Source organism: Portunus trituberculatus, chromosome 35 (assembly GCF_017591435.1).
Source record: "Portunus trituberculatus isolate SZX2019 chromosome 35, ASM1759143v1, whole genome shotgun sequence".
Taxonomy (NCBI): Eukaryota; Metazoa; Arthropoda; class Malacostraca; order Decapoda; family Portunidae; genus Portunus; species Portunus trituberculatus.
This window is the reverse complement of record NC_059289.1, coordinates 8,625,771-8,637,587: the sequence shown is the minus strand read 5'-3', so window position 1 is coordinate 8,637,587 and position 11,817 is coordinate 8,625,771. Positions and strand designations below refer to the sequence as shown.

Sequence of the window (11,817 nt, the reverse complement as noted above, 5' to 3'; positions counted from 1 at the left end):
TATATATCAGTATAACTACAGTCCTAAATCAGATTCTACCTATAATATTTTAGCATTACACTGGATACACAACTAGATTGAACACCTGCAAAGACTTTTGTGTGGTCAGTGCTACCAAACCAACAAAGCCTCTGAAATGTGTAAGTCCATTGGTATAAGAACATAAGAAAATAAGGGAAGCCACAAGAAGCAGTCACAGGTCTAAGTGTGGCACTTCCTGTACAATATGTGGTTACTTGTACTTTCCAATACTGCTAACTGTTGGGTTATTTGAAATGCAACTCAACCAACATCTTTCTTTTCCTGTTTATGTATTTACTGCCACAAATGTTGCACTCTCCAGTCTAGTACTATAGCACTATAGTTGTGGTTATTTACTTATTGCTTAGGGCTGGCACAAGTGAGCGCAACAGCAGAATGTGGCTTTTCCTTCCTTAGTTGGGGAAGCCCAGGTGAGAATACCTATGCAGGTATCTTTCTCATCCATAAATGTCTAAACTTTTAAGCTCCCTAATGACTTGGCATAAACAAACTCATTCATAAATCTTACCAATAGCACCTCCTAACGAAGCAGTAAAATACTGACATTTAGTGATGAAGTAGTTTATGCCCAACTCGTTTTTGGGGGTTTTATTTGCTGGCCGGCCTAGTGTGTCCTACACAGGATCTCAAAGTTTAGTAGGTGCCTCCCAAAAACTAAGTCCACAAACACGAAGCTTGTCACCCCACTTGTGAGAAAGGAGAGTTATGCATGTGTTCGGGTGTTGGTGAGCATGCGGCCACTGTGACGTAGTAAAATGTGACGTCAGGGTGTCCTTGGAGGGGTCTGGGGGTGTAGCTCCCCCAGATACAAGACATTTAGGTTAGGATAAAGATGCTAGGGGGGTTCTGGGGAACACAGCCTCCCCAGTCAGTTTCGTCTAGAGGGAGGTCTGGGGGGGTGCAGCCCCCACTGCTAGAAGATGTTTAGGTTAGATTTGGCTAGGTCAGGGTAAAGACCTTAGAGGGGATCTGGGAGGCACAGCCCCCCAACTAGTCTAGGGGATGCAGCCCTCCCTGCTAAAAGACATCATGGCTAGGTTAGGATAAAGACCTTGTGGAGGGTCTCGGGGGTGCAGCCCCCCCCCCCAAAGCTAGTTTAGGCTAAGGGAGTCTGTGACTTTCTGTGGGGCAAATTTTACTGAATTTGTCTTCCACCCCTAAAAAGCCCCATTTCCCACATTACCCCAAACTTGCTGAGGGGGAAGGAGGGGATATCTAAAAATACTTAAGAGGTGCTATTAGTAAGGTTTACCAACTAATTAATTCAATTATTCCATTTATCTACCACTCTAAAGGAGATAACGACATAACCGCCGTGGTACAGTGGAACCATGCATGCTTTGGGGTCCGAGGGGTCTCCAAGAGCACAGGTTCGAATCCTGTCTACGGTCCGAGTGTAGGTTGGGCCAGAGTATATACAGAGTATATACTCTGGGTTGGGCTTCCTCACTCGAGGCAACGGTTTCCTAGCGGATGGGCTTTGAGATAGGAGGTACCCCCAAAAAGTAACCCCTTTAGTCCATAAATTCCCGTGAGAAGCCCACATGGTATAAAAAAAAAAATACGCATTTCCGACGCATTTCATGTACCCCACCCAAAACCCCGCATTCCCACCTGTCCCCAAGCTTGTTGGGGGGTGGAGGGGGGAGTATGGGCAGATACTAGAATTTTACCAAAACGCCTGCCAAATCTACCAGGTAACGCCAAAACTTCACTTCACATAAGGACATTAGCAAGCTACACCACTAATAGGCAACTAGCCGATACTCGTTATGTATACCATTCAACACACCGGTACTACAATATCAAGATAAACACAATCACCAAAGGAGTAAAAAAACATTCAGATGGCTAGGGAAGGCGAGCACCTCGGCTTGCTCAAAACTTGGCTACCCTTCGGCCTTACACTCCTCTAACTAGTGTGGTTGGTTACCTGGTTTGCTCCCCAGACAAGCATATGACCAAGAATACATTCATCTACCAGGAGAAACACACTCACCTCAGGGAAGAGTAACATGGTGACACTCTTCACTATAATCCTTTCCTCCGCTCTGCTCGCTTGACTTGATCCTTCACCTGCCGCGCCACAGAGTCCTCCTCTGCCGGGTCCGCCCTTCTGAGTGCGAGAGAGGCTGAGAGCAAACAGCAAAATGACAGTGAGCCACAGGAGACAGTCCAATCCAGTCCAGACACAGACGAGCTTAGAGAAAATGACTAATGGTATTAAAGTGTGGGTAACTGTCCTAAATTTGCTTCACATCCCGTCTGGTCTTGAGGTCACAACTACTCAGTGTCAGGTCAAGTCCATCTCTTCTTTATTTATACAAGTCTAGTCAAGGCTGTGTGAAATAAAGAGTGCACAAAAACCTTATTATCTTATCCTACTATAGTTTCAGAAGACCAATTGAGGGATATTTTTTCTCTCTCAGAACTCACGATTTGCACAATTAAACAATTGACTGGGGTACCTCAGATCTGTGCTGCCTTACTATAGCTCTGATCCAGTACAGTATCTCTTACTACGTACCCCAGATCTGTGCTGCCTTACTATAGCTCTGATCCAGTACAGTATCTCTTACTACAGTATGTAATAAAATACTGAGAAAAAAAAAAAGTTGCCTATACTGCAGCAGGGTTTTTCAACTGGAGCGACTTCCGTCTGCGTTGCTCAATGTTCACATCAGCTTAGTATTTTCATATTTGTTTGATGCTGTTTTCTGGTCAGGTGTTCTACTGCTTCCTTACTGTCTTATGTTTATCTGAGTTTTAATGCTTTTTTGTGAGTCTTCAAATAAAATTTCCACCCAAATTGATTTATTAGTAGAGTATTTTCATGTCCTTAATTCTACCCTAGCAACGATCATTACCATATTTACTTCCCAAGATGTATTACCTTAGGGGCTTTAGTTCTATCCTAGCAACGATCATTACTATATTTACTTCCTAAGATGTATTAATTTATGGTGAGCCACGAGAACTCCTTGAAGAGGCCACTGGAGAAAAAAAAAAAGCCTACAGCATGCCAGGCAGATCAGAAGCGAAATAAATTGACGACCCTCACTTAAAAAACTTGTTACTCAGCATTATTCAATGGCTTGCTCTTATTGTACCCTCAACCCTACGCTGCTTCACCTCATTACTATGCTTCCCGTTGTGCCGTCAATATTTTGGGTGGGTCTCCTTCCCCAGACACCCAGCCAGATCACAACGGAACAGCACTAACTTCACTAAATCGAACACTATACTATTTTAAGGTCTTAAAACGAGCAGACAAATCCACCCGCTTAAGTTGCTAAATCAGGTGCAATGGTTACTTTCCTCCTTGCCATTATCATTTCAATCTTATATGTACCTTCAGTAAACACATCCTAATCTGGACCTTCACCAATTATCACATCTTTCTCAATCCTGTCAATTTCTGCAACCAAGATTCAATCACATCACTGCCATAGCCACAGTACACAATCCACCTACAACTAAAATCCTATCCCATTGAAACAAACCAAGCAGCCTATAAGGTAATAAAAAGAACATACAAATTAATAATTTTATTTCTTCTGCCATATTATAAAAAGTAAGAAAACTGGTATACAGAATAAAATTTGCAAAAAATAAAGATCCCTGTAAGCCATGCAAGATGAGGCACTACCAACTCCCTCCTCTCAGTCTGAGTACAAGGTGAAGTGTCGATTCCTTCTGGATGTTGTAGTCCGACAAAGTCCTGCCATCTTCCAGCTGTTTGCCAGCAAAGATCAGCCTCTGCTGGTCAGGAGGGATGCCCTCCTTGTCCTGAATCTTGGCCTTTACATTCTCAATGGTGTCTGACGGCTCCACTTCCAAGGTGATGGTCTTGCCTGTGAGAGTCTTGACGAAGATCTGCATACCTCCTCTCAACCTAAGTACAAGGTGAAGAGTGGATTCCTTTTGAATATTGTAGTCAGAGAGTGTTCTGCCATCTTCCAGCTGCTTGCCGGCAAAGATCAGCCTCTGCTGGTCAGGGGGAATGCCCTCCTTGTCCTGAATCTTGGCCTTCACATTCTCAATGGTATCTGACGGCTCAACCTCTAGTGTGATGGTCTTGCCTGTGAGAGTCTTGACGAAGATTTGCATACCTCCTCTCAACCTCAGTACAAGGTGAAGAGTGGATTCCTTCTGAATATTGTAGTCAGACAAGGTCCTGCCATCCTCAAGCTGCTTGCCAGCAAAGATCAGCCTCTGCTGGTCAGGTGGAATGCCCTCCTTGTCCTGAATCTTGGCCTTCACATTCTCAATAGTGTCTGACGGCTCAACCTCTAGTGTGATGGTCTTGCCTGTGAGTGTCTTGACGAAGATCTGCATACCTCCTCTCAACCTCAGCACAAGGTGAAGTGTGGATTCCTTCTGGATGTTGTAGTCAGACAAGGTCCTGCCATCTTCCAGTTGCTTGCCAGCAAAGATCAGCCTCTGCTGGTCAGGGGGAATGCCCTCCTTGTCCTGAATCTTGGCCTTCACATTTTCAATGGTGTCTGACGGTTCCACTTCCAAAGTGATGGTTTTGCCTGTCAAGGTTTTCACAAAGATCTGCATACCTCCTCTCAACCTCAGCACAAGGTGAAGTGTGGATTCCTTCTGGATGTTGTAGTCTGACAAGGTCCTGCCATCTTCCAGCTGCTTGCCAGCAAAGATCAGCCTCTGCTGGTCAGGGGGAATGCCCTCCTTATCTTGGATCTTTGCCTTTACATTCTCAATGGTGTCTGACGGCTCCACTTCCAAGGTGATGGTCTTGCCTGTGAGTGTCTTGACGAAGATTTGCATACCTCCTCTCAGTCTGAGTACAAGGTGAAGTGTGGATTCCTTCTGGATGTTGTAGTCAGACAAGGTCCTGCCATCCTCAAGCTGCTTGCCAGCAAAGATCAGCCTCTGCTGGTCAGGTGGAATGCCCTCCTTGTCCTGAATCTTGGCCTTCACATTCTCAATGGTGTCTGACGGTTCCACTTCCAAAGTGATGGTCTTGCCTGTCAAGGTTTTCACAAAGATCTGCATACCTCCTCTCAACCTAAGTACAAGGTGAAGAGTGGATTCCTTTTGAATATTGTAGTCAGAGAGTGTTCTGCCATCTTCCAGCTGCTTGCCAGCAAAGATCAACCTCTGCTGGTCAGGAGGAATGCCCTCCTTGTCCTGAATCTTGGCCTTTACATTCTCAATGGTGTCTGACGGCTCAACCTCTAGTGTGATGGTCTTGCCTGTGAGTGTCTTGACGAAGATCTGCATACCTCCTCTCAACCTAAGTACAAGGTGAAGAGTGGATTCCTTTTGAATATTGTAGTCAGAGAGTGTTCTGCCATCTTCCAGCTGCTTGCCAGCAAAGATCAACCTCTGCTGGTCAGGAGGAATGCCCTCCTTGTCCTGAATCTTGGCCTTTACATTCTCAATGGTGTCTGACGGCTCAACCTCTAGTGTGATGGTCTTGCCTGTGAGTGTCTTGACGAAGATCTGCATACCTCCTCTCAACCTCAGCACAAGGTGAAGAGTGGATTCCTTCTGAATATTGTAGTCAGACAAGGTTCTGCCATCCTCAAGCTGCTTGCCAGCAAAGATCAGCCTCTGCTGGTCAGGTGGAATGCCCTCCTTGTCCTGAATCTTGGCCTTCACATTCTCAATAGTGTCTGACGGCTCAACCTCTAGTGTGATGGTCTTGCCTGTGAGTGTCTTGACGAAGATCTGCATACCTCCTCTCAACCTCAGCACAAGGTGAAGTGTGGATTCCTTCTGGATGTTGTAGTCAGACAAGGTCCTGCCATCTTCCAGCTGCTTGCCAGCAAAGATCAGCCTCTGCTGGTCAGGTGGAATGCCTTCCTTATCTTGGATTTTTGCCTTCACATTCTCAATAGTGTCTGATGGCTCCACTTCCAAGGTGATGGTCTTGCCTGTGAGAGTCTTGACGAAGATCTGCATACCTCCTCTCAACCTCAGTACAAGGTGAAGTGTGGATTCCTTCTGGATGTTGTAGTCAGACAAAGTCCTGCCATCCTCAAGCTGCTTGCCAGCAAAGATCAGCCTCTGCTGGTCAGGAGGAATGCCCTCCTTGTCCTGAATCTTGGCCTTCACATTCTCAATGGTGTCTGAGGGCTCAACCTCCAGTGTGATGGTCTTGCCTGTGAGTGTCTTGACGAAGATTTGCATTCCTCCTCTCAACCTCAACACAAGATGAAGTGTGGATTCCTTCTGGATGTTGTAGTCAGACAAGGTCCTGCCATCCTCAGCTGCTTGCCAGCAAAGATCAGCCTCTGCTGGTCAGGTGGAATGCCCTCCTTGTCCTGAATCTTGGCCTTCACATTCTCAATCGTGTCTGAGGGCTCAACCTCTAGTGTGATGGTCTTGCCTGTGAGTGTCTTGACGAAGATTTGCATTCCTCCTCTCAACCTCAACACAAGATGAAGTGTGGATTCCTTCTGGATGTTGTAGTCAGACAGGGTCCTGCCATCTTCCAGCTGCTTGCCAGCAAAGATCAGCCTCTGTTGGTCAGGAGGAATGCCCTCCTTGTCCTGAATCTTGGCCTTCACATTCTCAATCGTGTCTGAGGGCTCAACCTCTAGTGTGATGGTCTTCCCCGTCAATGTTTTCACGAAGATCTGCATGATGTACCTGCAAATAATGTGCAATTAATGAGGCTATCTGTGCAAGATCTAAATATATATAAACATCTTGTTAAATTAGAATAGATATGATGCACTACACAAGTTGGTACCATTTGCGACTAGCAAGATACTCAAATTACATATACACAAATACAATTCACTTCATAATGATAATTGATAAAATTGACATCCATCCCTTACATTGCAGGAATATACAAACGCGAACCTTAAGGAAAGAGGGTTGTACAACCTACATATATTCTATACATCCAGTACATGTATCATTAATTTCAGAGAGAGAGAGAGAGAGAGAGAGAGAGAGAGAGAGAGAGAGAGAGAGAGAGAGAGAGAGAGAGAGAGAGAGAGAGAGAGAGAGAGAGAGAGAGAGAGAAAGAAATTAAAAATAAAAGAAAAGAAAAGAAAAGAAAAGAAAAAGAGAAAGAGAGAGAGAGAGAGAGAGAGAGAGAGAGAGAGAGAGAGAGAGAGAGAGAGAGAGAGAGAGAGAGAGAGAGAGAGAGAGAGAGAGAGATCCACAATCTAAGAGGTTCTATGATGAGCATATTCTTTTGATAAGGTCTTTGTCCACAGCTGACTGCCTGACGTGTGAGGTGGGGAGGGTAAAATGGCGACGGGAAATGGTTACCACATACCGCCGTTTCACGTTAATTTCACCACAACACAATATTGGTATACGATACGTTAGGTACTAGGGCACCTCAACCTCGCTACTGGACTAGCTGTGTATGACAGGTGAACAGTGAGTTAACTGGGCCACAGGTCGTGTCCGAAACAGAAATTTTCCAATAACTTGAAGACAACCCACCATTCCACTCATATCTGATCACTTGAGAATGACTCCGCACAGTTTTGCACCAACTCCAATAACATGTGCTTGCGAACATCCATTACAATGTGCACCACTAGACAGTAAGAAAAGAACCAACCATCCTTCCCACCACCACCACGAAATGCACATCGATGAAAATCGCCATTAAAAAAAAAATATATATATATATATATATATATATATATATATATATATATATATATATATATATATATATATATATATATATTATATATATACAAGTTAAACTTGCCGAGGAAACCTAAAAGTAAAACTAAAACCCAAACCAATATTTCGTTCTGGATCCAACCACCACCACCGCTAACCTACTTCTTCCCAGCTTTGTTCAGAATGCCCTGTAACACTGGCCCATCACCATCACTGGTTATAATGCATTTAAAAAATTGCTCACGTTAAGAGTCCTGCCTTCCTACACCTTGCATCACTAAGGTCTTTGTTCACCATGTAATGGCGGCCACCGCACCACTACTACTATCACCACGGCCATGACTTGGTATACCATTCACGTAATCCAGGCTTTCCTTTTCCATAAAGCTTAAATTCCCTTCCTTCCAGCAGCCTACAAAATAACCAGATTAAGGGCACCACCACCTATGATGTTCACGCGTTCCTCTGAAATAAGCCTAAGTTACCTATATTCGTGGTTTTAATACTTTTAGCTCCCTAAAATACACAGAAACGCGTGAATACTCAAAACATGATGAACACGCACACCATCCTTCAGAGTGGCCGGACAAAGAATACTAGGGTGATGAAAAACAAAATGGCTGGAGGGTTAAGGAGAAGGAAAAAAGATAAACTAAGCCACGCCAATCGCAACCAAAGTCACTCCACACGTCTGTCTCACTACGTACGCTCAAAAGGGGATATTACAGTATTATCACAGGGTTTAAATACACAAGAAAACTTCAAATAACGTACCGCTAATATGTAGTCACTCAATATATCCTCACAGCACTGCACCTCGCTCGGTTCTATAGCGGTGACGCAAAGCGGGTTGGTTTTATCGCGCGCCTCTCCCTCCGCCCATATGCTTCTGCGCCTGCGCACTACAATACCAGATACTTCCATATCTCAACATTCCCTTCGTGTTTTGTTCTCATGCACCTTGGTTTCATTCCTCCTAAGGAAAAATCCCACTTTTTTAAGTTCTTTGTTAGATGGGTTAGGAGTTGGGCATAGTGACATTAGTGCATGAGTTAGGGAGGTGGAGTGGTAGGTGGTATTAGGTTCTGCAACTCAAGTATACCTACTCGCAGTGGTTTCATCATGATTTTCCAGTATAAATACTACTAGAATCTTCTACCACCGCTCCCACCGGTGTCACGTCAAATGCTGTGGTCGCCAAGTAAAAGAGAGGAATGAATGAATATTTTCAGCTACCGGGTAGGGAACTACGTAGATGTAGGCTTCTTAAATATAAATTAAATGAGAGAGAGAGAGAGAGACTTGCATACATTTGATGTGTGTAATTTACCACGGTCATCAGCTTGTCACCCAGCCACCCTTACCCATTACGGAGCGAACTCAGAGCTCATAGACCGATATTCGGGTAGGACTGAGACCACAACACACTCCACACACCGGGAAGGCGAGGCCACAACCCCTTGAGTTACATCCCGTACCTATTTACTGCTAGGTGAACAGGGCCTACACATTAAGAGGCTTGCCCATTTGCCCGGACCCTCTTGGTTGTGAGCTGAGTGTGCTAACCACTACACTGCAGTGTGTGTGTGTGTGTGTGTGTGTGTGTGTGTGTATATATATATATATATATATATATATATATATATATATATATATATATATATATATATATATATATATATATATATATATATATATATATATATATATATATATATATATATATATATATATATATATATATATATATATATATATATATATATATATATATATATATATATATATATATATATATATATATATATATATATATATATATATATATATATATATATATATATATATATATATATATATATATATATATATATATATATATATTGCATACCATGATCCACCAAATAACCTGCACAGCTGATTCACGTACGGATCAATACAATGATATCAGTTGATATGCTAGCAATACTAATACAAGCTCACCTAATTACATATATGTCATCACCCACCAGAAGGAGAATACATGATTATAAAGTCTAACAAAAATGAAGAAAACAACTTCAGTAGTTAACAGTTCTGTCTTTCTGGGAGACAACGTACTTCTTTCTCTCAAGCGGCCATGCGCACTACCTTCTTCCCTCCCGCCTTCCCAACATTTCCGTGAACGTGCAAACAAAGGAAAGAAAGGACTGTGAACCACGCTGATAACCTAGAAAATACAGAAATAGGGACTAATCGGCAGTTTTAAAAAGAAATGTACCTGCTGTACCGGAGAGAGAGAGAGAGAGAGAGAGAGAGAGAGTTATATTTATTTACTACACACTGGGTAACTCAACCACGTTCCAGTAATGGTATTTAACTGAGTTAGCACTACCTGCACCACCCATCCCCATCCTTCACCCCATTACTGCCTGCCCTACTCGCCTAGTATGTGGGTAAGGCTTCGGGAGGCGGCCAAGTGGGACGGACGCTAGTGCACTCAGCGTCACCGGTGCCTCCTGTTCAATACCTTACTGTTCTGGTTATTGCTTAAACATTCATAAAGAATCACACATACGTCAACCAAAATTACTGGTCTACCATGAATATATAGGAGAGAGAGAGAGAGAGAGAGAGAGAGACTGTTGAGTCATGGGAAGTATTATCTGCTAACGATACGGGTTTTTCCAGCGGGGTGTTGCATTAGTAGCTTCACGAACTATACCTGTTTTAATGCAATGTTAACACTACTGATTTTCATCTACAGCATTAGGAAACACTAGGCTACATTGATATTGCTAAACTGGAATAACTGCGACGTTACTGATAGGTTTACCAACACCTTTGCATCATGTTATGACAAATGAAGAGGGAAAATACTTATCTACACACACACACTCTCTCTCTCTCTCTCTCTCTCTCTCATGTACGGTACATAAAGAATTTCGAGACATTAGAAAATTAAATAACCTAACCTACCGAAATGAGCATTTTGAAGTATATAACCATCAAAACAAGAAAACAACAATTTCATGTCGAATAGCAAGTTATAACTTCGAAGGTTGAAGGGACAAAGTTTTGCCTCTCAGGGAAGCATGTTTACCAAATTAACCTGACCCTGATTCACTCGCTTACGTCTCAGAGAACGATGGTATTAACGTCACATCTTCCACTAATCTGACCTTCTTCCCCCGGGCTTTCTTACATGAACTGGTGTATAAAGAGCCTGAAAACAAAGGATGAACAACAACTGCACGGTCAAGGCTTTCTCAGACATTCTAAGAAAAAAGACCGGAAACACTACTGTAGAGCGACTGGTGGTGTCTTTCTTTTTTTTTTTTTTTTTTCAAGGGAAATGGAAGAGTTTACTGGATATTTTCATCTGTTTATTTATCTACTTATCCATTTCCACCAGCGACCGACGGGGATCTGCATTATGAAACGCTCTGCTCTTTCATCACAACCACATCCCAGTGCCGATTTCTTGACGGTGTTTTTCGTGGCAATAGTGTAGAGGCATTGTTTTAATCTGTCACTAGGACCATATAATTATCTTTGAATACTCGTGTTGAGGGTTGTTGCCTCTCATGAATAATTTTTATCCTTCCCTGTGTGGGATCACCGGCATAGTATATAATAAATAGATACGTAGGTAGATAGATAGATAGATAGATAGATAGATTCATTCATTTATTTTTAACTACACTAGTATGCTACTGAGGTGATCATCGTCATTATTATTATTATTACTATTTTATTATTATTATTATTATTATTATTATTATTATTAGTAGTAGTAGTAGTAGTAGTAGTAGTAGTAGTATCATTATTATTATTATTATGCAATTCATAGAGCAAGATTCAGTATCCTAATTTCGCGTTATTCGTCTATTCAATTACCTTTATTGATCAATATTAATGTTAAGAGAGTAAATGGTAGGAATACCAATTTACACATTCTTTATAGTATTTTGTGAGAACTATCTACAAGAGTGATTTGACGAGTATAGATAACAGCTTGGGTTCAAAGTCTACAGAACAAGTACGCATGCATCTTATCTGCAAGGCGAGATTTTTTTTTTTTACAGGTGACTTGCCAAAAAAGAACACTAACCCTCTTTCACAATAAAGTTGGAAATACAAAACTATCATTCAATAAATATT

General features: G+C 42.4%; 1 protein-coding gene across 1 annotated transcript; it reads right to left on the bottom strand.

The window, feature by feature from the left end:
• Positions 1–3,577: 3,577 nt before the first annotated feature.
• On the bottom strand, positions 3,578–8,763 carry LOC123513110 (polyubiquitin-C-like). Its single transcript, XM_045269987.1, is given in 3 exon segments — positions 3,578–6,284; positions 6,287–6,666; positions 8,449–8,763. Coding segments are annotated over 2 exon segments (2,970 nt in total). The 5' UTR covers positions 6,660–6,666; positions 8,449–8,763; the 3' UTR covers positions 3,578–3,687.
• Positions 8,764–11,817: the final 3,054 nt, after the last annotated feature.